Below are 25884 nucleotides of genomic sequence, written 5' to 3'. Positions count from 1 at the left end.
TTTTTATTTTCACAATGTGTGTATGAAACAAAGAACAAAGAAGTATTTGGTCCCAGATGTTACAAGGCCAAGGTGAATTCACAGTGTAGACGCAATCCTAACAAATGTACATCTGAAAGAAAGACAATGACATTCTCTGTGATCATAAAGCTGTCTATTATTTTTATCTAAAACAAGAACGCCATTTTCACTTCACAAAGTGGGGAAATAGGGGAGAAGCATGCCTTCCTGATGAGTGTGGGAACAGGTAGGAGGACTGGGTGGGCACAAGGAAGGCAGAGGTTTGGGTAGCTGGAGAGCTTCTTCAGTGTGGGCTCTGCAGGGTCAAGGGAGTGGGTCTGGGGGCTTGGTGGAGCCGCCAGCTGCGGGGGAGAGGGCTGACTGGGGGTGTCAGGGACCCATGTGGGGGTAGGGCAGAGTGAAACAACTGTGGGTTTGAGTCTCAGGAGGTGGAGGTCGCAGGGCTGACTCAGGATACGGGGGAGACATCAGGTCGCGGGAGGCCCAGGCCCTGGGGAGTACTGATCTGCTCGGCAGCCCAGGCCACGGCACTGTGTCCTTGAGGCAGGTAGGCCCGGGTCGGTGTCCTCTGGGGCCCTGCTGCACCAGGAGCAGAGGCCTCGCCTTGGAGGCCCAGGCCGGGGCACAAAGGAAGGGACCATTCTGTCTCTCCATACAGGCCTGAAGGAGGATGGCCTGGCCCGGGCTCTGCCTTTTTTCTCTTGGCCTGGGAGGTTTGAAGCAGACAGGTCTGAGGATTCTCTGTTTTCCTTTCTTGCATCTGCTAGGGGCCCTCAGCGAGGCCTCCTTGGCATAGGGCCCTGGGGGCTCGTGGATAGGCAGGCACCTGTAGCATTTCCCTCTGCGCTCTGCAGGAGTGAGTTCGATTGTCACCAGGCTCCAGGTGTGTGCAGGGTATTGGGCACTTCACAGCCACTTCATCAAACTCTTGTGATCACTAGAAAAATCCAACCCCATGAAGATCTGGAGGGGTGGCTTGCAGTGAAAGCTCTCCAGGCCTTGGGGACCATCACCCTCCAGACTCTGGCATGGTCCCAGCAGGGTGGCATGGTGGGGGTGGGCTGGCTGCGGACCCAGGAGAGGCTACGGCTCCCATCCGGGCCCGGGCGGCAGCGGGTGGGCCTGGGCCAGGGGGAACCTCGCTTCTAGGCCAGGCGTGGCAGAGTGGCCATGGGTGTGCCCAGGTAGCTGCCCATGATCGCAGTGCAGCGGGGTCGGGGCCTCTGAGGGGGAAATTCATTTTCTGGAGGTTCCCGAAGATTGTTTTGTAGCTAAAGAATCCTCCAACAAACCAGTTCTCTGGGTGAGCTACAGGCAGTAATAAATGAATCACTCCTACGCCTTTACTGGTAAACCAATGCACTGATTAATTAAAAGCCTTTTTTTACACACTAAGCAATAAAGGATTTCACTTATTAGTTGTTATTAGAGGTTAGCACATACGAGTGGTGCTCAACCAGGGGTGAGTTTGCAACAGACACACAGAATGTATGGAGACATTTTTGGTTGTCACTCCTTGGGGAACTACTGGCATCCTGTGGGTAGAGGCCAGGGATACTGCTAAACATCTTAAAACACACAGGACAGCACCCCACAATGTAAATATTGATATCTTTCTAGGGACATCTAATGCATGGAGAATATTCATGGAAAATTGCAACTTAAGAATTGACATCAAGGGTGTCTTTATGGTATCTTTCTATTCAATAACATGGTATGAATTTTATTTGAAAGAGTTTTTTGTGTCCTTTAGGAATGCTTGAGTTTTCTTGGTAACATTTTAAGTCCATTCCAAGGTATTTTAGTTTTTGAGTTTCCATTTAAGTACAGATCTTTCTTCCATTCTATCTTCTGTGACTTACATATATCCAAGGAATTGATGTCTATAAATCAATATGGTACTCTGCTAATTGCTTTTCTCATTTCCTTTATCTTTTTTTGATCTAACTACATTGGCTGCTACCAGAATTTAACCAATTTAAAATTTCATATGCTAATTATAGTGGAGTTAGTAGATATTCTTTCCATACTAGGCATACTATTTACTTCTGAGCCGACATTAATCTACTTTATCAACTTACGGAATTCTCATTTCAATAAAAAATTTTACAAAAGATACATGATCAATTTTGTCAAATGAGTTTTAGAGGAGTTTATGAAAATGAAATATGAGTCTTCCCTTTAGCTTTGCTGACAGGATGAAGTCTATTAATCATAATATATCATTCCTAATACTGACATTTCAGAAAAAAATCTTATGTGGACAAAGTGTATATTTCTTCTGATGTACTGGTAGATTCTGTTTCTAATAATTAAGCTTTCTTTTTTTCTAAATATTCTTGAGAGATACTGACCTAGTATTTACTTTTTGGGAGGTATCCAATCTTTGGTGGGTTTTGGTTTCACTGTTATCTTGGCTTCACAAAAAAGAACTTGGAAGCTTTTGTCCTTGTAAAAAGTTTTTAATTAATTAAATTCCAAAACAAACAAATAAAAGCAATTATTATTACTGTTTAATTCACTTATAAATTAAACAACATTTTGCGTGTTCATGTAGTACCCACCACTTAAACTTAGATTCTAAACGAAAACAAATACCAAGTCAAAATTTTTGACTGAGTAAAATTTCTGTATAGACATTGTCGGGTTCTATCTTTACCTTGAAATTCCACAGCAAGCTTCTCTTAAGGAAATTAAGGGTTTTTGCATAAATACAGAGAACAAACTATGTATGAAGGTTGCCAGAGGGGAGGGGAGTATTGGGGGGAATGGGAAAAATGGGTCAAAGGGAGAGGGAGGTATAGGATTCTAGTGATGTCATGGGGAAAATTAGTAATTAAGGAAATTAGTTAAGCCATGGGGATTGAAAGGTAAAAGAAAAAAAAAAACACAGGGAAAACAGTCAATGGTAGTGTAATAGAGTTGTATGATGACAGATGTTGACTACACTTGTGGTGAGCACAGCCTAACATATGGAGTTGTCAAATCACCATGCTGTACGCCTGAAACTAATGTAACATTGTGTGTCCACTACAATAATAAAGAAAAGAAAATCAAAGGGTTTTGAACACAGTCATTTCCAGCCTTCATTTTTCCATTCATTTAGTTTTTAAAATTTATTTCTTTAAATTCAAGTTAGTTAACATACAGTGTAGTATTGGTTTCAGGAGTAGAACCAAGTGACTCAGCACTTACGTATGACACCCAGTGCTCATCCCAACGAGTGCCCTCCTTAATGCCCATCACCCATTCGGCCCATCCCTCCACCCACCATCCCTCCAGCAACCCTCAGTTTGTTCTCTGTCTTTAGAAGTCTCTTATGGTTTGCTCCCTTTCTCTTTTTATCTTATTTCCCCTATGTTCATCTGTTGTGTTTTGTAAATTCCACATAGGAGTGAAATCATACGGTATTTGCCTTTCATTTAAAAGTCTTAATTTTTACAGAGATTCTACACAACGTATATATGGTAAAAGACAGGATATTGTCCAAAATGAAAGCAAAAAGCTTATGCTCTTCTACGTTTTAACTCCTCTCTCCAGTTAATTTGAAGTATCTCCAAATTCATGTCCAAACTGAGACAAGATGTTAGCAAATTTTAATAAAAATGTAGAAGCATTACAAGATGTTCCAAACCGATGCCAAAGTTTGAGCCCAGCCTTGTGTTAAAGGGGCAGACTAGCATGTCCTTATACAGAAAGGCGGAAAGAACATACCTGATCGTGATCAACCTCTACAGGCTGCTTCTTAATGATCCAGGTGACAGACTCGGAGAGGGGCGGGGTAGTCAGGGACCCCGAGTAGGTCCAGTAATCTGGGCAGGCGGGCATCAGGCAGGAAGGATCAAATGACCCAAATTCCACAAGGGTGTCCTGGCAAAGAGAAGGGGTCACCGAGTCATCATTTTGTGATGAAAACCACTCAGAAATCGGATGATGAGGCGATGATTCGAGGGGAATCTGGGGACCAGCAGTAGTCTAGAGTATCTCTGGGCACCTTTGGACGGAATCACACCCGCGCACTGCTCCTGTAATTAACTATGTATTTCTGATCATCCTCCATGGGAACACAGCCAAAAGCACTTTCCCCCTCCATTGTCGTGAGTTTACTGCAGGTGCCAGTCTCCTCTGAACTCTTCGGGAGGCGGGAGGCGGGAGGCGTCAGGTGGTAGCTGGTGCATGAACAAGGAGGCTTGTCTTTCTCAAGAGAAACAAACAGAATTCTCCTTTCTAAAACACAACGCAAAGTAGAGGGAGCCAGGCTCCTGCATCAAAAGGGGAGAAAGAGACAGGCAAGGAAAAAGAGGGAGAGCGAGAGGGAGGGAGAGGGAAAGAGGCAGTGGGGAGGGACTGAGGTGGGGAGAAGAGGGGGAGACAGGGAAGAGGAAGACTTCCAGGGAACAGCCCCTTTGGGATCCTCAAGAAGCAACAGTTAATCCTGGGGTCTGGACAGAGGCGTCCATGCGGACGGGCGGGACGGAAACAGGTAACTGTTCTTCACAGCTAGCCAAGCCAAGCGTCCCTCCCACTCTTCCCTGCTCCCCGCCTGCGGGATGGGAGGTCTAGCCAAGAGGGCTGGTCTGAGTGTTCCCACGGGGACTTCGAGGACGCAGGTGTGCAGGTGTCAGAGCAGAGGAGGGGACGGCACCATGTTCCCGAGTGCCGAGCGCTCAGTGGCATGGCGGCAGAACCAAGGCAGTGGCGAGTTGTGTTCCAGGGCGCCTTGTCAGCGTCTTCACTCGGAGATTAAACATAAAATGTATTTCAAGTGATTTAGGGGGGGAAATTACCTTATGCTTGATTGATGGCAAAGTATCCACCAATTTCTGCAGCTCTTTGTGATGTGTAGGTGAAGAACAATAAATGAGAAAATATTTTTAAAAACTGACATCTCACTCTGGAATTGTTATAGAATGTGAATTTAAATAGGACTCTTGGTGATTACCGAAAAAGAATCTATAGTATTGAAATGAAACTGACAATTTAGGATGTTATAAATATCAGTGAATGAAAGCATACAAAGAACACACGGATAGGCTCAAAACCACAGTCTGCAGGGAAAGGTGCCCCTGCTCCATTAGCCTCAGCCCCCAGAGCCTCACTCGTACTTGGCCTACAGGGGCGCTGGTTGCTGAAGCTCTCCAGCCAGGCAGAGTGTAGTAAGGCCCAGCTTTCAGCTCATGTCCACATCCTCAAGCCTCAGTGTTATAACTATGTGTTCCAGTTTCTGTATTTGATGCTTTGATATGTGAGGACTTGCTGACGCTAAGGGGGCGGCCCCTCCCAGGGTTACCTAATTCCTAGAGAGAACAAACACCCTGGGACAGTGCCTTTCATGAGGAAACAACCACCTCCTTTATAGGGCTCTTACATGCTTGGCCACTATTCCTGTGCCCTCACCACCCCAGGACGAGGCACCAGACAACTAGGGACAGCCTCTGTACAATAGAGCCTACTGAAACTATTCGAAGAGGCCAATCTTTCTGTTTATACTACCTTATGCCTTCCTTCCCCCAGAAACCACAATAGGCTATCGCCCAGGATTTCTCCTCCTTCCCTCTGCCTCCTGGCCATCCCTGTGTGCTTCCCTGTGTGGCCCTGCCTTCCTGTTTCAAGGACTGTAGGATAAAATTAGTTTTTCATCTCCCCAGCTCTCAAAATAAATACATCAACTTAAAAAAAAGGGAGGGGGGAACCTGGGTAAACATCTGTCTGATTCTTGATTTTGGCTCAGGTCATGATTTCATGGTTCATGAGATCGAGGCCAGCGTCGGGTCCTGCACTGACAGTGCAGAACCTGCTTGGGATTCTCTCTCCCCCACAACTTTTCTGGTCCTCCCCGGCTCTCTCTCTCTCTCTCAAAATAGATACATAACTTTTAAAAAAATTCTTCTTTCACGACAGTCATTTAACCACACCTGATTCAAACAAATCCCAGTACCCTGAAAACACTCAGCCTCCAGGGAAGGTCTGCACCTGCTGAAGCTACAGGAGCTGACAGGCACCGCACAGAGTGTGGTCCACAGCTTTGCCGTTGACTTCTCCAGCGGATAACTGCATGACGTGGCAGGAGAGCACTTAACTTCATCGAGCTTCACTTCATCTGAAAAATGGAGAAGACAACGTTGCCATCAGAGACCTCTGGGGAAGATAAACGATGCACTTAGCTAACATACAGTCACAGAGCACTCATAAATATTAGTTCCTTTCCAGATCATTTCCCATAGCTGTTCGCCTTTATCTTTTTATGCCATTTAGAATATATTAACTCATTTCACATTTTAACCAGTATTTATTTAGTATTATTTACCTTCATCCTTTTACACCAATGCCTAAAAGTAGAAATGTAATACAAACCACAAAGGTAATTTTAAAGTTTCTAGGAGCCACATTTAAAAAGTTAAAGGTGAAATTGCTTTTGATAACATATTTTTGCCAAATACACTGAAAAGACTGTCATTTCAACATGTAATCAATATGAACAATTGAGTTTCCATTTTTTCCATACTAAGCTTTAAAAATCTGTTGTGTATTTTACGCGTAGAGTACATATCAAATTAGATGCAAAATTTTCATCAGAAATACTTGATTCCGATTTTACTTGAAAATGTAGATACACATACCCACGTCGCTCCAAACATTCTTAAAAGTGTTCCAATAACTGAATTGAGTATCAGTTCTTATATTTAGATCAAACTTATTAAAATAAAATAAAAAATCCATTTCCTCAATTACACTAGCCTCATTTCAAGTGTTCAATAGCCACACACGGGCTTATGGATACCTTATTGGACAGCACAATTTCATACCATCTGGAATATATTTGTAACAGTCTTTTATTTTAAGCATTGCTTATCTTACCGATGAACTGATGCCAATATTCTTAAATAACAATACTGTAACATTTGATCTTTCCATTCTAGAATACAACACATCATTTAAAGTTGGTAAGAATTTTTTTTACCTTTAAAAATATTGCTATCGTAGTGAAACCACCTTCCTCCAGTTGCTGCATCCTCAAAGCTTTGAAATGTGACTGCATTCTGATGCACCGAGTGCAGCTGAAACACCATTAAAAAGAGGATTAATGCCTGACCATACAGGATTGCTCCAAAATAAATCAACAGTCTTATTCAACCTACAATACTGAAACATGTTTCCTCACCCAAAATAAAGCTACTGGGAAAAGCATATGACAATCTGATGCAAGATGAGACAGAAATAAAGAGGAGGAAGAAAATTAGGCAGGATCAGCAATTAACATTACTTTGAAATAAAAGGGTTTATTTGAGGAGAAAAAAAATTTATACAGCAAAGTGGATAAGCTTTCAGTGAGGGATCAACATTTGTTCATTCCCATCTTGATCCGCAGGAAACCCGAAAATCCACAATCCATTTGCATCAAAGGCAGCAAAGATGCTTATCTTGAGAGAAACAGATCCTCCCCATGGAAATTAAACAGGAGTTGAAGACATTTTTTTCTTTGATGGATAACCACTCAAAATGTGTTTCCTTCTATTTTTAATGTAATGTTTAAAATCAAATTAGGGGGAAAGTTGTTTATTTCCTTATGTGCTCCCTATACTTCCCTACACATTATTCCTCATCCATCATTCATAACCTTTCTGCCATCACCATCCCCCAGCCTCCCAAGCGGGACAACTGAACGATGTGGTTAACTCTGCTTTTTCCTCACTTGAAGAGGAGTCCATCTCCAAGTCCTATTGTCTTTTGTAGAGAGCAAGATGGAATCACTCCTGTCCAGCAGGGGCCTGCGTCGGGCAATGATATAAGCGGCTGAGGGTACTAACAACGATGAGCTCTCCCTGAGACCGGCACCGGCTGACGACGACCCAGAACCGATCAGCAGCAGAAGCAGGGGAGGGGTGCAGGTGCCCAGGACTGACCAAATCCCTTTAAAAGGGGGAGGGCTTTTGCAGCGGTCGGGCCCCACAGACGTGACCCTCTGCGTCTGAGCGCCTGAAAAGGCAGCTGCTGCCGAAGGCTCCGGCCAAAGAGAACGGAGAGCCTCCACCGCTTGAACAGAAGGAGCGGGAGGGCCGAGCGCGGACCCGGCCCGGGGCCTCCTCTCAGCTGCGCGCCCGCACACGGACTTGGCGGCGGCCTCGTTCACTTCCTACCGCCTGTGTTATCTCGATTGTCGTGTGCCTCCTCTTAGGTCCTGCGCCGTGTGCAAGGAAGAGGCCGAGTTAATCACAGCTCCAATGTCACTGGGTTTGGAATCCCGAACCCGCTTTCTCATTACGTTCACCTTGCTTTAGGACTGAGCACAGCTGGCGCTGCATAAAGACCCAACTCGTGTGTGTGCCTTCATAGTCTCCTTGTGACAATTTTTAGAAGTGCTTTTTCAAAACTTGCTCTTTCTCTCTACTTCAACTGCTACAGCCTTCATTTAAGTTCCCACCATCTCATACTTGGATTAATCTGACTTTGTGGACCTGCACTACTAACTGGGTTAGTCTCAAAAAATAAAGCAATTGACTAATTAATTAAATGAAACCATGCTGTGCCATTCTGTTGTGTAAAAATAACCAGTATCTGGGGGCATCTGGGTGGCTCAGTCGGTTAAGCGTCAGACTCATGATTTTGGCTCAGATCATCATCTCATGGCTTGTGGGTTTGAGCCCCGCATTGGGCTCCATGCTGACGGTGTGGGGCCTGCTTGGCATGCTCTCTCTCCCTCTTTCTCTGTCCCTCCCCTGCTCTCTCTCAAAATAAATAAGCTTTAAAAATAAAATAATAATAAAAAAATAACTCGTATCTGATGAACCTGTCTTCCATCTACCCTCCTAAGCTTCAATGATCATCATTCTTCCTGCCTCCCCTCAAAATGCACATTTGGCATTCCGGCCACTTTGTTTTTGGCCATTTTCTGAACATCTGCTTTTGCACATGATTTTCCCTCAGTCTCCAATGCCCTTCTAATACTCTTGACAAACTCCAATTCATCCTTCAATACCCAAGATAAATGTCCCTCAATAAAGGAAATTTTCAACTTTTAGTATTTGTGGGCCCTGCTCCTGGGCTCCCAGGAAAGCTATACTGTAACATTTACCAAGGTCAAAATGACTCAGCAAAACCTCAAAGCCTGGGCTCTATTTCTGCCCCGAGTACACACTGTACAACGTCTTTTGTTAAAGAAAATAACCAAAGAGGTACATTCTGAACACAAAAGATAAGAAAAAGTAAGAAACCTCCCTGGGTCCCAGGAGATTAACGTCATATAGCCCTGCGTATACTAGAAGTTAAGATAAGGCCTGAAACTTCCTGAAAAGTTCTTTGTCTAATAATCTCTTTTAAAAAAAATTTATAACTTTTTATGAATATAAAATGTACAGAAGTCTACACCAAATGATCCCTTACTGGAAGCGCTCCCTTCTTTGTGAAGACTGTGTATCCCAGGCAGCTTTCCTCACTTGGACTCGAATAAAATTCTTCCTTTTTTTTTTTTTAAAGAAATTCTAAAAGGTTTGTTCATTTTGCACTGACACCCCTCCTTGGTGAAAGCATCGTAGCCTCCTCTGAGCAGTCTCCATCACACCCTCTTCTGTGGTCCCACAGCACTTTTAAAAAACCCTTTCTCAAATCACACTTGCTTTATAATTCTAGTTTCATGTGTGCTTTTCTCACTAGACTTTGAACGCTGCCAGGTCAAGAATCTAGTTAGTATTCCCAGCACTTGGTGCCATGGCTGGCACACGATTGGCACTCAGTAAATAAGGCACAAATAAATAAATCAGTGGGTGACAAAATACACACGTTATCAGGAGACTAAAAATATAAAATGTCTTTTCCCTGCCTATCCTTTTGCTCTGCACTGCAATCTTATTTGAAACCTGGCTAAATACTATTACTATTTAATACAGAAGCTATCTGTAAAGTCAGCAAGCGGAGGTAGGCTGGCATATATTCAACACACACAAATTGCAAATTTCAAATAAAAAAATGTACAATATATGTAATTTCAAATAAAAACAAATTCAAATATATAATTTTAATTTTTTTATGTTTATTTTTGAGAGAGAGAGAGAGAGAGAGTCAGAGTGTGAGCATGGTAAAGGCAGAGAGGGAGTCACAGATTCTGAAGCAGGCCATAGGCTCTGAGCTGTCAGCACAGAACCCAACACGGGGCTTGAACCTATGAACTGTGAGATCATGACCTGAGCCAAAGTCAGACGCTTAACTGAGTGAGCCACCCAGGTGCCCCCCAAATATATCATTTTAAATAAAATTTCAAATATAAAATCTATCTATCTTCCTATCATACCAGAAGGAAACATGCATAAGAATGAAAATAGACACTGTTCATACACTCAAAAACCTCTAACGATGATCGAACAATTCCACTTTTGGGTTTATACCCAAAAGAACTGAAAAGGACATCTCAAAAGGTATCTGCACACCCATGTTCATGGCAGCACTATTCACAACAGGCAAAAGGTGGCTGCAAGTCAAGTGTCCACAGACAGGTGAATGGATAAACAAAGTGTGGTCTATACGAACGATGGAATACTATTCAGTCTTAAAAAGAAGGAAATTCTGGGGCGCCTGGGTGGCGCAGTCGGTTGGGCGTCCGACTTCAGCCAGGTCACAATCTCGCGGTCCGTGAGTTCGAGCCCCGCGTCAGGCTCTGGGCTGATGGCTCAGAGCCTGGAGCCTGTTTCCGATTCTGTGTCTCCCTCTCTCTCTGCCCCTCCCCCGTTCATGCTCTGTCTCTCTCTGTCCCAAAAATAAATAAACGTTGAAAAAAAAAAAAATTTAAAAAAAAAAAAAAAAGAAGGAAATTCTGACACATGCTGCAATATGAGTGAACCTTGACAACACTATGCTAATTGAAATCAGCCAGTCATAAAAAAGACAAATACCACATGATTCCACTTATATGAGGTACCCAGTAGTCAAATGCATAGAGACAAAGTAAAATGGTCCTAGCCAGGAGCTGAAGGAAGGGGAAAATGGGGAGCTACTGTTTAAGTGGTGTAGTTTCAGTTTTGCAAAATGAAAAGTCACAGAGATGAATGGTAGCGCTGGCGACACAACACTATGAGTACACTTAACACTGGTGAGCTGTACACTTAAAAACGGTTAAGACGACAAATCTCACGTTACATGTTTTTTACCACATTAAAAAAAAAAAAAAAAAGAAAAGTGCAAGGAGTCCCAGTCCACCGCTCATAGAGGTCCATGGTCCCAAGGAGGCAGTGTGGTGTGGCCTGTGCTCACATCAAACTGTCCCTTTAACTCCAGACAAGACCACCAGTCTGACCCTCACCTGATTTATCTGTAGAATCTTCAAATTCCACGAGGAAGGAGTACCCGTTATTCCAGACGTGGAGGCAGGTGGTCGGGTCGTAAGAGATGGTGAGCGGTTTTAAGCCAGGATCATAGACACTGTCCCTCCACCGGATGTTGATGGGCGACTGGCGCTCGCCCGCCGGGACCAGGTCCACGCTCTCCCAGAGCGGGTGCGCTAGGAGAAAAAGCACAGCGGGGCTATCATCAAGACGTCTGCTGTGTGGGATCACACACGAGGCAATTCTAGTTGTGGGGAGTGTGTCAAGGCCCATGGAGTCTACATCTTAGGAATTAGCCACCTGGGGGCTAAACGGACTGATTAAGGCAGAACGGGCACAGACGTCTGCTGCTTTGTCAGACACAAGCGGCTCAGTCCACCCTCTGATTTCACCCGAACCAAGCGCTACCCGCTCTTGTGGTAACAGTAAGACGAGTGCAGATTAGCACCGTGTGGAAGGAGGGTATCCTTAAATGAGCTTCTTTTCTTTAGTGATAATTTTCTGAGCCCCACTTGCCAAACCAGATATACCTATAAGTATAAATCAATGAAATTTTCAATAATGAGTTATTTCCAACAAAGGAAATGCGGGAAGAAGAAGAATTTTTGCAAAGCAAATGTTGAACCAAGCATTGTAAGTTTTTAACCACTTGGCTGGTAGAAATAAAGACTTGTGTGGCATGCACCTGTATCTTAGCTTGCAGTTTTGAAGATCCCTGGATGATTTATTTACACAATGCAGTATCACAGGCTTCCAACAGAGATGGGGGCAAGAATCTAGGGTTTTGGTACCGATGAGTCTGATGACTACAGAAGGCATTGATGAAACTGGGGTGGAAAAGGAGTTAATTTCTTCTTACTTTGAGATATGCTAACTTTAGGAATAACACTGCTAGTCATTTTACCAGCGAAAAAAATGGTGTGGTTTTTTTTTTTTTTGAGAAGAGCAGAGAATTACAATCTGGGGCAAGCTATGACTAAAACCATAAACAAGTCCAGCAACAAAGGAGGGGGATCCTCTTTTATAGTGGAAAGTAAGTTGGGAAGGTTGTTATAAACAACAAGTCCACTGGAGTAGAATGGGAGCTAGAAGTATAGTGGCTTCTCATTGGCTGAGTTGTGTTTCTCAATGGCTGGGCTGTTTCTAGGGCAGAAGAGAAATCGTCCTTCCTCAGGCTGGGATAGCAAAATAGTAGTTAAAGTAGTATCCATGTACAAGCTTTACCTCTTCCAGTTGGGTCTGCAACTGGTAAGGAGAGCTCCCCTTGCCAGTCTCCTGACCCCATTCTACATAAAGGTGTCCATGCACAATTTGTCCCACACAGACACAACGTGTCGCTGACGATTATTTTTCTACAAAGAGTCAAGTACCAGGTCTTTCTGGTGAAGTCTCTGATAAATCTCAGTGGACTTCCTGTCACACAGAGCTGCTGAGACATCCATGCATGATGGATAGAACTAAGCCTAATTTGGGGTGCTCCAGTTCTCTGCCCTTTAGAAGCACTATGGATGGGTAGAACCAAGACTAATAGGAAAATCAGAAGAAATATGAATCAAGATAAATCATTACCAAGGAACCTCTGAGCCTCACCCCACCACTAAGGACGAGCCTAAGGATCTCAGAAAGTGGTCAGGTAGCTGCTACTCAGTCAACCCACTGTGTGTATAGCAGGCTCACAGACATATCTTTCTTCATTAAAAAAAAAAAAAAAAAAACCAAAAAACCAAAAAAACACAAACCAGAAACTTGCTCCTAGTTTACCTTTACAAAGAAGACATTTGTTTTGTGTGGATAGCTGTTAAAATCTATAAATTCAAAATCCTAGCCTTCTGGGGTTTTGAGGTTTTTTTGGTGGTGGTAGGGGGCACAAAAAAGATATAGAGAGCTCTCCTGAGAGTAGACCAGTGGTTGTCAACAGACAGAACGATGCTGTCTCTAGAAGACACTTGGCAATGTCTGGAGACATTTTCGGTTGTCACAATTGGAAGAGTGCTACTGACATCTAGTGGATAAAGGCCAGGTATGCAGCGAAACAGCCTACAATGCACAGAATTATATGACCCCCAATGTCAATCAAGTTGAGAAACCGTGGTCTCTGCAAACTCAGGGTATTCTTGTTTTTACTATTTCTTCCTATAAAACAGCACCATCTTATCTCTGGAGAGATCCAAACCCAATGTTCTCATTTACTTTCTGAGTATAAAAGAAATTGTTCCATTAGGAACAAGAATTTTGTTTCAAAAACCTAAAATAAAAAATGCATTTGCCTGGTAAAATATTTCATATAATAATCTAATTAGAATGCAAATTAGAAAGCAACTTGTAGGAGTGCTGACAATACTGACTCCATCTTTGGCCCTCCATCTTGCTCGCTGACCACTCCTGGGGATACGTGTTATGGGCCCCTTAGAGATTAATGTTCATACTTTAGACATGCCAGACTGTTAGAGATAACATAGTCTCTCCTGTCTTCCTGACTCACAGATGGTGCCACCAGGTCTGTTAGATGTCAGCTGCCAATTAGGTGCATGCAAACGCTTTGAAATGCATGTGAACCCTCCGACCTCTGACCACTACAGTGGCCCCCAAGAGTTCCCTCACTCTATAAAATCTGTGGACCAAGGTCCAGACTTTGCAGAGAACAGCTGCGCCTTGTCTGGACTGCCATCCGCCTGATACCCTGCAGTAAGTTACTCTGAACAGAACTCTGTAAGCTGTACAGAATGGCCTGCTTCATTTTCTGGTCTCAAAGTGCCTTCTCAGTTTGGGGGAAACTTTACTATCCCTCCCCCACCTGGTAACACCACTAAACAGCCCTGATTCAGTTATAGGATGCCTGGCACCACGAGACTTTGCAGCACCTTCCCCTCTGAGATACTCAGACTGTGGCCAAGGAGTTGAGAATTCACTCTTCAAAACCAATTCGTGAGGGTCTCCTGTAAAGACCAGGCAAGAAGGGGACTAACAAGCAGATCCCCAAGACGATCCGTCCTTTCACCCAGACTCGTCCCCACCCCATTCAGGAAATGACCAGAATCTATTCTCACCCATGCAAAAGCCAGCCCCCAAATCCCAGGCCTATTCCTTCATTGCTCTTTTATGACCTTGATGTTCCTATCAATTGATGCCCTTCGGGTCACAAGTTCAGCTTCTGGAAGGTTCTGTCCCCCACAACCTCCTCCTTTGGGGATCCAGACCATCCCCCCAATAGGGGCCCTTGGTTACTGTTGTTTTAGTGAAGCCAGCTTTTCCCAAGGGTTTGTTTTGCAAGATAAATGGTTGTGAAAGGTAAATTCACATTACTTCTTCCTGTGGGGGCCAAGGGCAGGTCACCCAAAATGTGCCACTTTAGCATATTATTTCAAATTAAAGTTACCTAAGAAATAGCCAGGGCAAGAACACTTGGAACCCCCACTGCCTCCAGAAAACTGGAAATAAATCTCCCATTGGAAAGGTACGCTTCCTGCACCAGGAGATAAAGAGACACCCTTATCACCAGAGACAGAAACTCAGTCATGAAGGCTGTATAAGCAACCCTGGTTACTTTTACTGATTTACTACTTCAGCCCAAATTCTCTGTAGAATTCCTAATTGAAGTTCCTGAATAAAACATTTTCTTGGTCCTGCCAATTCCCCACAGACTTATTGTTTCTTTGTCTAAATAGTATAAATGCTGCCCGCTTTGGTCATTTCTTTGGGTGACAACTGTATTGCCATCATGAAGGTGTCACGAATATATCGCTGACGAGCAACGAAGTCCCTTTAGATTCCATGGAGAAAATGTGCTCGGTTTTAGTTCTTATTAATAGGACTAGTCCCGGCTTTGATTTCTTTTGTGCCTGTACCACCCTATGTGTCCAGCCTCAGGAGTGTCCCTCTTTCACCTCCTGAAGCACAGGAAGCACGTTCCTGCCTTGGCCCCTCAGTTCCTGCTCCTCCCTCTCCTCAGAAAACACTTTCCCCTCATTCAGCTCAGGGCTAGCTCCTGTTATTGGCTTGTCACCTCTCCAAAAAAACCGTCACCCGCCTCACCTGACTATCCTATTATATGACCCCCCCTTTTTTAAAGTCATAGCATTCTTATCTTTCCCTTCAAAACACTTATTACACACATGTAATGGTCATTATATGCATATGTGCTTAATTATCTACCTCTTTCAGTGTTGTACAAACTCCAAGAAGAACTAAAGTCGCATTTAAATCACTGCTTGTTCACTGAACACAGAAGATAAAGAGTATTGTTGGGAAGGTTCCAGTCTTCTTTTACCTTTATCCCTATTACTCTACTGATCACATTTTTTTTAAGGATCTTTCAGGTGTATCTTTTCCTTGCCTTGCCCATGACCAACAGCTGAGTTCAGGCCTCTACACCCCGCACTTCATACATGTCTCTTGGTCTCAACACCCTCTACCATGTTTTGCCATCTACCAGTTTCCCTAAATTTCCACCTTCAACATGTCATTCCTGTGTTAAAGACTGTATGTCAAGTCCTAATTTCTGTGTCCAGTGCCAAGGTTTTCCTATTAGGAACCCACCTCAGCCACCTAATTTCCTTTCTCTTCATTCTTCCCAAACTCTGGTCTTGCCAAGCTATTCCAGAACCTTGCCATGCTACTCCCCTTGGTCATTCAAAGGGAGATACACTATAAATGTAAAACACCCTCAGCTTTGATGATTTAGTACAAAATAGAGAATGCAAACTATCTCAATGATTTTTATATCGATTACAGGTTAGAATGATAATATTTTGGATATAGTGGGTTAAATATTTTAGTAAAATCCATTTCATCTGTATACTATATTTCATCTATTTCCTGTATAGAATTTCACAAATGAACAAATTTATTTTTCTTTCAGTTTTACTAAGATGTAATTGACATGCTATTTGTTCTCCTTTAAATGTGGTTATTATAAAGCATAGAATTCCTTGGAATTACATGGCTCATGTTTGTGGCTCTTGTTATTTATCTACTGGACGTCATCATTCTACACCCTCGTTGGTTTTTTTCTCATGTGCCTTGCCCTGTTACCGGCCTTTTTCTTGAGCTGTGCGATTTTCTCATGTGACTGAAGAGCATCCTAGTAGGCCGAAGGCATAACACAGTGACAGGATACACAGGGACAGCCCCCTCCCATATGATATTGTTATGGATGATCACAGAATCACAAATTGTCTACTCAAGCACAAGGGCTGTAAAAGGCACTTTGATGCTGAGCCCAGGTAACCACAGCAGACACATGCAATTATCACCACAGGAGACTAAAGCCCACAGTTCCTGGGGGTCAGTTCAAGGCTAATTGTTAGCTTCTTACAGCTGCCGATACCTCTGAGGCCACTGAAATAATTTCAAGGGGCACCTCACCAGTCCATTGTTACTCAAGATTATTCAAAAGTTAATGGAAGACAACATAGTCTAGGTATCCCAGCTTGTATTATCTAGGGATGAATAGAATTCTTGGTGAAGACATTGCAAAAAAGGCTTTTTAATACTATTGTTGTCCAGGCTTTGTGTTCATCAGAGTTAACAGGAGAAATAATGACAATTTACCAACACAGTTCAGTTATAATATAGACCAGTCCTATCAAACAGAACTTTCTCTGATGATGGAAATTTTCAATATGGTAAGTGCTAGCACTGGCCATAAAGTTACAATAAATTTATATTTACAGAAAAATACACAAATGGGTACAGTGGCTAGATTTTATACAGTGCCATTCTATTCCATGCTGTCCTAAAAAAATGTTTTCTTTCTAAAAGTAGGGAAATTAAGAATCATTGGAATAAAAACAAATCTGTACCATTTCCATGCTAGAGGACAGTCTTTATATTTCATTAAATTTAAAATTAACATTATTAGATTTATTTTCCTATGGTCTAAGATCTCATGCCTACTATTTTTTTATGTGACAATTAGGCTAAATTTCACTACATGATACCCTGAGCGAAACTGACTTTATTTACATCTTGGGAAACAGAGCAGACTTTTATCTTTATCAGAATACCAGTGGCAAAAGTTAGGACTGTCAACATTTACTGTCTGCTACTTGAGATAACAGCGAACAGTGATCTGAGTCGACAGCCAATGATTCCCTGGGAGGTGAGAAGCAGGGACTGAAGGTGAATCCCAGAGCCCAAGGCCCTAGTAAAATGCTGCTTCCTGAATTTGCCATATCCTCCTACTTCATTTACTCCTCATTCCGCTTAACCCAATCTTTTTTTTTTTTAATTTTTTTTTTCTTAATGTTTTTATTTTATTTTTGAGACAGAGAGAGACAGAGCATGAGCAGGGAAGGGGCAGAGCGAGAGGGAGACACAGAATCGGAAGCAGGCTCCAGGCTCTGAGCCATCAGCACAGAGCCCAATGCGGGGCTCGAACTCACAGACTGTGAGATCATGACCTGAGCCAAAGTCGGACGCTCAACCGACTGAGCCACCCAGGCACCGCCCACTTAACCCAATCTTAAAAATGGTCACAAAAACATCTGATGGGGGCACTGAGCCTATGACGATAAGGACGGTGATGACGATAATCGTAGTACTAGGAGTAGGAGTACTTGCCAACACAGTCCTCACTGTACGGCGGCCACTAGCTACAGGCTTTGCAGTTTTACTAATTTACTAATTTACTAATTTTCTAGCCCTCAATGATCTTGGGTCATTCTTGGTCACACAAGTACACAACGGGGCCTTCTGCCATCGTATTAAGCTGCCAGTGGCTCAGAGCAGCAGAAATTACAATATTCTCCCCAGTGAAAACAGGAGGGGCAGAGCAATATGCCAAAAGCAAAACCAAATCATGATTGTCGCCTGTTTCTCTTAGTAACTGAAAAACACAACACTTTAGGTGATGTGAGTAATTAATCAAGGGAACACCTCACATCACCAAGCCACTACTTTTGGGGTTTGTCAATACTAAAAGAAATGAACTATCTTAAAAACATTAGTATATTAAATCTTATACCTTTAAATTTTATCTGTAAACAGAAATCAAGGAAAACCCTCACACTCACACAAAACTTTACTAACTAGATAAATTATGAGTATGTATTTTTTTCCAGTTTAATCTTCAGACCACAAAATGTACATGTTGAGAACAACCCATTTGAGTAGGATGTGGGTCTACTGGTGGGAGGCCATACCCAGCAACCAGAAATTTATGATTCCAGCCAGTTTATTCTAATGAGAACAGTCAAGGCTGGAGGAAATAAAACAAACTGAAAATAAAAATATACCTAAGAAGCAGTTTCAAGGCAATGTATTTAGCTAGATCAGCATTACTAATGAATTCGTTTTCTTGTGTGCAATATACGATCAAAGAGAGGAAGCCTGTGGAGGAAAAGTTAAGACACCTGAAATTTTGAGGCAAGCCAACATTAGAAACTCTGTGTTAATTCATGGAGAACAGTGGGAAATATATAAAAAAATACTTCATTAAACTCATTTCTCCACCAACACATACATTAGCCTCCTCCTATTATCTCAGTGGTTCTTTCCAGGGTCACTTTGTCCCTTAGGGGATATCTAGAAGGTCACTCAACACCTACTGTGCACACTTCACGTGCAACATCACAGAGTGGCCCATCCCCCCAGTCAGTAGTGCCTCGGTGGACAATCCCTGCACCACAGGGATGTGCCAGGTAGCTGGTGTCTCAGGAGAAGAACGGGATGCGGGAGGTGGCAGGAGAGACCATCTGCCGCCTCCCTTGATGCCGCACTGACAGCAGAGCACACGCTGGCAAGCTGCTCGGCTAGAATTAACTCTGCAGTTTGTCTCTCGGGAAAGAATATTCCAGAGCGCGAAGCCACTGACCTGCTGGCAAACGTGAATACGCAACTTGCAGAATGTTAAGATTCACAGGGAGAATTCGCCGTCTGTGGATCCACGTTAGTAAGAAGACCACTGCTAACCACAACAGCACAGAACAGGTTCCAGAGTACCGGAAACTGGGACATCTCCCTTGTCCTATTTCGGCACGACATCCTTTGAACATGTTAGAATCGGTCAAGGAAAGGACTTTCTGAACCTTATGATGGTTTTACAATATATGTGTATCAAATCATCACACTGCACAACTTCGACTTACACAATGTTATGTGGCAACTTCATCTCAATGAACCTGGGGGAAAAGAATTTTCCACATTTATCTGAGAAGACAAGTAGAGAAACAAGTAGCTGTTCTCACGGTTCTTAGGGCACAGAATCCCACTCTGGAATGCCACTGACAGCACGTGGATAAGCAGGACACACGTGATTGCTACGAAACCAGCCTTTCGCTCTCTCGAAGGCAGCGGGGTACTCACAGGCTCGGTTCCGGGTTTTGTACGTGCAGGTGTAGAGGCTGCAGGGCCTCGCCGGCACAGAGCTGGGGATCTGGAATCTTCTCCACGGTGACCTGCATGGAGAGGCTTGCAGAATGGCCCTGAGGATACTCATCACCACCATGTTTAGCTTGAAATGTTGATCAGGCCCGAAATAACATGCAGGAACCTAATAACCTAGAGGGAGGAGGACAGAGAAGGCGAAGCTGTAAACAACCGAGGGTGACCATCGAGCAGAAGCTCTGAGTAGGGCAACAACATTAGGACTCTGAGCACACATGGTGGGGCGGGGGTGGGGAGGGGTGGAGGGGGAATGAGTCAGGAGTTAATCCACTCCTCTTCCTGAAACTCACCTGCCACTCAGGGCTAGAGGAAAAAAGGCTACACCCAAAGGAAAGGAGAGGAAAACAATCACACCTGAGCTGTGTCCACTGAAAGCAGGAGGCAGAGTTCCTTCCTGTTACTTCCCTGAAAGGAACAAATGAGGACTCCAGGCAGAACCCTTTATAACCATCAACAAGCCATGTGCCAGGATAAGTATTGTAAAGTGAAGTGTGAAAAATAGCTAGTCTTGCAACCTGGTGCCACGCATTGTGTTACATGCATCACTTTGCCAATGAACACACTGAAGTCAGGAAGCGAAAATGCATAGCGTCTCAGCTTGGACTGCTATACCAAAATACCAGAGACTGAGTTGTTTACACAGACACTTATTTCCCACAGTTCTAGGCGCTGGAAATCCAAGATCATGGTTCTGGCCCATCAGTTCCTGGTGAGAACCTGCTTCTAGCTTGTAGACAGCTATCTTCTATGTCCTTACAGCAGAACAGAGAACAAGCTCTGGACTCTCTTTTCTGATAAGAACTCTAATCCTATCATGGAGGACCAACCCACATAGCCTAATCCAACCCTAATCACTTCACAAAGGATCCATCTCCTAATACCACTCCATTGGGTGTTAGGGCTTCAACATATGGAATGGAGGGGGGGGGGCAGAAACATTCAGTCTGTAACATGGAACCATCATGTTAAAGGGGAGCGATAGTAAGTTTATGAATTCCATATAGGTGCCTCATCTCCAGGTCTAACTCCCTATATGGGGTCTTAGGACCAGTGCATTAGTTTGTAACAAAGAACCACAGCCTGGGTGGCTTAAACAACAGAAATCATTTTCTCACAGTTCTAGAGGCTACAAATCTGAGATCAAGTGTTGGTAGGGTTGGTTCCCTGTGGACTGCTGTGAGGGAGAATTTCTTCCAGGCCTCTCTACTTGGGATGATTAACTCTATGTGTCAATCTGGCCAACAGATGCCCAGGTGACGCAGCTGAAGGTGAAGCTGGATGGGACTGGAGATTAACTTGAAGAATATGAATTTCTAGGAGGCTGGAAGACCCTCAGGTATTATTCCACGTATACAGGATGGTTTCTGAGGACTCCATGCGCACAGCGCAGGATGGATGGGAGTGGGCAGAACGGACGCGGGAAGGTCCGTGACAAGGAGATTCCTCCAACCATCCTTCATTCAATCCATCACTCTTTCATCCTTTCGTTCATCAGGACGTCAATCAAGCAGCTACCAAATGCCAGACACTGGTCTCGGATCACCGAGGAAATAAAACAAAGTCCCTATCCTGGTGGAAATTACATTCTAGTCGGGGAGACAGATGATAAACAGCAACGTAACACATAAGTCAGTTGCACGGACAATTAAAATAAATTCAGTGAAAAGTAGAGCAGGATGAGCTGACTCTGGAGTGCCACTGGGAAAGGAGTGTTGTTTCTGAAATAAATCGCTTGAAGGAGGCCTTACTGAGAAGGTGAAGTCTGAGCAAAAAGTTGAAGGAAATGAAGGAATTAGTTCTGGGGCTATCGGGGGAAGGGTATTCCAGGAAGACGGAATTGCCTATGCAGAGATCCTGAGGCGGGAGCATGGCTGGCACATACAAGGGATAGTAAGGAGCCCAACACGGCAGGAGCAGAGTGGACTAGCAGGACGGTAGTAGGAGACAAGGTGGAGAGATCATGAATGCCAGATCAAGTAGATTTCTAGGCCACTGTCAAGGTTCTGTCTCTAATTCAGCATCTCTCACCCTTGACATTGTTGACATTTGACCACATAACTCTGTTTGGGGGCTGTCCCATACATTGTACGATGGTTAGCAGCATCCCTGGCCCCTACCCATTAGATGCCGATGACACGCTCCCTCCATTACGACCACCAAAAATGTGTCCTGACACCGCTGATGTTCCTTGGAGAAGGGGAATCACCCCTGAGTGGAAACCCCCGCTCTAAGTGAAATGGGGGACACAATGGAGTTTTGGGAGCAGAGAAAGGACACAACCTGATCTGGATCTTCAAAAGATCATTCAGGGTGCCTACTGGAAATCAACTGGGATGGGAGGCAGGAAAGAAGCAGGGAGATCACTCAGAATAATCCAGGGGCTGGAACGAAGGATGTCGTAGTGGAGGTGGTGAGAAGCAGTTGGGTGTTGGCTGTATCCTGGAGAGACAGCCCATAAGATGTGAAAGAAAGGACTCAAGGATGACTGAAAGATTCTCCGCCTAATCAGCTAGAAGGACGGAGTTGCCAGGAACCGAGATGAGCACCACAGTGTGCAGAACAGGTTTCGGGTGGGACAGGAGCAGCTCAGATTTGGGCACTTGAGTTTGAAATGAAATTCCAGGAATCCAAGTGACAGAATATGAAGCGCTGACGGGAGAGTGACAGTAGCGATGAACCAAGGTACTCTGTATGCAAGAGACTGCCACTTGGGTAAAAAAAACCTAGGATCCGGCACTCAACTGGAAGAGAGAAGAGGGAAGAAGTTGAAGAAGGCCCCATGATTTTATGGAGGGATGACGCTGACGGTAGAAGGAGGATGAGTCCCTGGAGAGAGAAATAAGCCCGCTCAAGGAGCAGGTGGGAAGGGAAAGAGGTCACTCTTCCCGTGAATCTTACGGAGTTGAGGTCCAAGGGGACAGCGGGAGGAAAAAGTCTAGGAGAAAGTCAATGCAGCTCTGGTGCTCAGGAGAGGTCCTGAGGTCAGAGAGAGAAGAAAATTCCCTTCCCTCCCCCAGGAGTAACAGGTGTATAGAGGGAGAATGACAAAGTGCAGTGAGGAAGCCAAGAGACAGAAGGAAAAGTAAAGGCGATCAAGGAAGGAACAGAGCATGGAAGGTCAGGGGTGAGGAGGGTTCCAGGGAAATCCAAATAAACAGAAACTCAACTTAGCTAATGCTGGGCTACAATACCTGTAGCAATACGTGAGGTTATTTATGTCCAGGTATCTGCTTCAGGAGGAAAGATATTTATCAGAATGTTTATGAATTTGCACCTACGCTACAAATTGTAAACATCAGCATTGAAAATACACTACTAGTCATTATTAAATAGGCTCCAGGTGAATCCTGGAATATAGAAATGGGTAATATGTAAAGAACCTGCAACTGTTTTATAAAGTGAGTTAAAAATAGTTCGCTAGATACAGTTTTAGAACAAATATACTTCTCTTTCTCAAAAACACATATTCAAAATAACGGGATTGCAAATAATAATATAATGCTCACCCAAACATTCAGTTATCATGAGTCAGCCATGGCTTCAAAGCTTTAAGAACAAAATTATACACCAAAATGTAAAAATAAAGACACTTTAGAGAATAGGTATGTACTATGTATGCTCATCACTAAGCCAATCACGGTTCTTAATTTAAAAATAATTATTTCTGGAGAGGTGGTTATTTAAACTTACCTACAGATCTCATAAAATCCCACCCCGTGATGCCACAGATAATAATTAATCCCCACACACAGCATGTAACAATTAACTACTAAGATGTATTACTGGACTTCATGGACAATGTGTCTGTCCTTATGTCTGTCCATAAATATGGGACCATTGGCCAGATGAGTCCCAAGGAAGGTAAGCTTTGTGTGCTAACATGTCCTTTGCTATCACTGATTATTCATGTATGTCTTTGGATTTTACTTACACGTTTCTGATCTGTTCTTTTGGAGACTTAAAAATGTTTTAAGAAGGGGCGCCTGGGTGGCGCAGTCGGTTAAGCGTCCGACTTCAGCCAGGTCACGATCTCATGGTCCGTGAGTTCGAGCCCCGCGTCGGGCTCTGAGCTGATGGCTCAGAGCCTGGAGCCTGTTTCCGACTCTGTGTCTCCCTCTCTCTCTGCCCCTCGCCCGTTCATGCTCTGTCTCTCTCTGTCCCAAAAATAAATAAACGTTGAAAAAAAAATGTTTTAAGAATTAGAAAAGATTCTGGGCGGCCTGGCTGGTTCAGTCAGCAGAGCATGCGACTCTTGATCTTAGAGTTGTGAATTCAAGTCCCGCATCAGGTGTAGAGATTACTCAAAAATAACACAATCTTTAAAAAAAATTAGAAAAGATTCTAAAAGCCTTTAAAATCATTTATAAATCACGTATTTATTAAATACCTTGTTAAGTCATTTGTATGTATGCAAAAGACAGCAAAATATAATTACCCACTAAAGGTCAGACTGATAAAAAACATTCCTTGATTCTCATCAAATTGATCCTTCGTTTTCTCACCTCCTAATTTATAAAGCAAACCAGACTGTTGCAATTCCCTGAAATGTGAATTAGAGGTTGTGTTTCCATGTCTTGCTTGACAAAGTGATTTCCTCCTCTTACCCACTTCTCTGAAAGCATAATTCCAGTCTGGGGCTGCTGAAGGTTTCAAAATACATTTCTTAATTTGGTTTGTACGATGCAACTAACTGCCCCAGTGTAGCCAACGAGATAAAATGTATTTCCCTTTTTCCATCAGATTTCCCAAACACTCATATTCTATCAAAATTCATCCAATTTTTATTGCGTTCCAACTATGAGTGGTGGCAATCTTTTGCTTGGCTGAACAGGGCAGGTGTGTACAGGCACAGGAATGCTGCCTGTGCTACTTTTCACCTGTAAGTGATTTGCAGTTCTGACATCGAGGTCACAACTTGTGAGTAAAGGAGAAGGCCCTAGAACCCTGAAAGGTTTTCGTTTCCAAAATATTCAAGAACTATGCAGCTCTTTACCAAGGCCCAGAAGGGAGGGTGGGTGTAATGAACTTTAAGTTCATTGTAGACTCCAAGGCAGGCTGAGAACAGTAACAGTTCTCAAGGACGTGCAGGGGCAGGTTACCGGTAGGGTTGGGTAGCTTCTCTCCCCAGAGATCCCGGACTCTGCTCGTACTCCAGCAAGACTTTTAAACAGCAGAGTAGAGATGACGAGATTCACAGTAAAGGACGAAGGGGTAGCAGAATGTAAAGTGACTTTAGGTGGCTGAGAATGAATTAAATGTATCCAAATTAAAATGTACACATCTTCAATATCGCACATTTCCCAAGCTTGAGAAGAAATTACACTAACAACAAGTCTCCAGCAGCCTCAAACAGTAGGTTTCAACTCATACCACAAAGAATCAGAGACACCAACTAACGTTTGTATTTTTGGGGCAGGGCACAAAAGAAAAAGGGGACAACGGAGTAGAGAAGACTCAGATATGCCCACGTGACATAGTTATCCTGCTGATCCCCTGCCCTGGGGGTGGTTGTCAATCTGTCCATAGTGTCTGGCATGGTCGGGGAAAAGAGCAACGATACAGGTGTGAGAGAGTCCCAACTTACTGCGCCTCGATTTGTGGAACTGCAACCCCCCATTTCTGAAAGTCTCTGAGACAACAGTTCTACCGTTAAATGGACAGGACTCTAACGGGATGTAGATGGTGACCCTCACAGTGGAGGAACAGAGAGAAGGAAAACAGCGATTCCCGCCTCCTCCTCTCCATTCTACAGAAAAGCCCCGCCGGCCCTGCGGCCATCCTCGCGGAACCGACAGCTTGTCGCAGCTCCACGGCCCATCGCAGAGCGTGGTCCTGAGAGAAAGGGTCCCTGTCCTCTCTAGCATGTACCCCCTACCCCCATGCTCCATTCGCAGCCCGACCTTACCCGAATATTTCCCTGAGAGCGGACCCCCTCCACTCAGCGCCGGGGAGAGACTCATGCGCGCGGCCATCTTAGCCACGTCCCGTCGCGACTCGTCACGCCCCTCACGCCGTACACGTCATGGCGCGTAACACGTCACGTCCCCGTCGCCCCGCCTAAGTCTCCGACAAAGCCCTTTAAGTCCTGCCTTGGAGTCGCTCACTGCCTCAGGGCTTGAACCACCTCTCCCTCCACCCAGAGCCTTGGTCCGCACCTGTTCTCTGC

At 44.0% G+C, this 25884-nt stretch overlaps 1 protein-coding gene across 2 annotated transcripts; it reads right to left on the bottom strand.

Annotated features, from left to right (window-relative positions):
- Positions 1-25737, bottom strand: LOC124509371 (carbonic anhydrase 5B, mitochondrial-like). 2 transcript variants are annotated; one of them, XM_047075933.1, is made up of 6 exons: positions 25624-25737; positions 19638-19832; positions 11312-11509; positions 6983-7079; positions 5995-6121; positions 3362-3891 (listed from the first exon to the last, which is right to left on the bottom strand). In XM_047075933.1, the coding sequence occupies exons 2-4, from the start codon at positions 19777-19779 to the stop codon at positions 7036-7038; spliced, it is 384 nt and encodes a 127-aa protein (XP_046931889.1). In that variant the 5' UTR covers positions 19780-19832; positions 25624-25737; the 3' UTR covers positions 3362-3891; positions 5995-6121; positions 6983-7035. The 2 variants fall into 2 exon arrangements, 1 of the variants encoding a protein (XP_046931889.1); XR_006961430.1 differs by lacking the exons at positions 5995-6121; positions 6983-7079; positions 11312-11509; positions 19638-19832; positions 25624-25737 and adding exons at positions 1-1329; positions 4809-5712 and having other exon boundaries at positions 3736-3891.
- Between the last annotated feature and the right edge of the window lie 147 nt (positions 25738-25884).

This window comes from Lynx rufus, unplaced genomic scaffold (genome assembly GCF_022079265.1).
Source record: "Lynx rufus isolate CCGP_SWC_20201006 ecotype Redwood Valley unplaced genomic scaffold, mLynRuf1.p SCAF_14, whole genome shotgun sequence".
NCBI lineage: Eukaryota > Metazoa > Chordata > Mammalia > Carnivora > Felidae > Lynx > Lynx rufus.
Note: the sequence above shows the minus strand (reverse complement) of the source record. Positions and strands in the feature narration are given on the sequence as shown.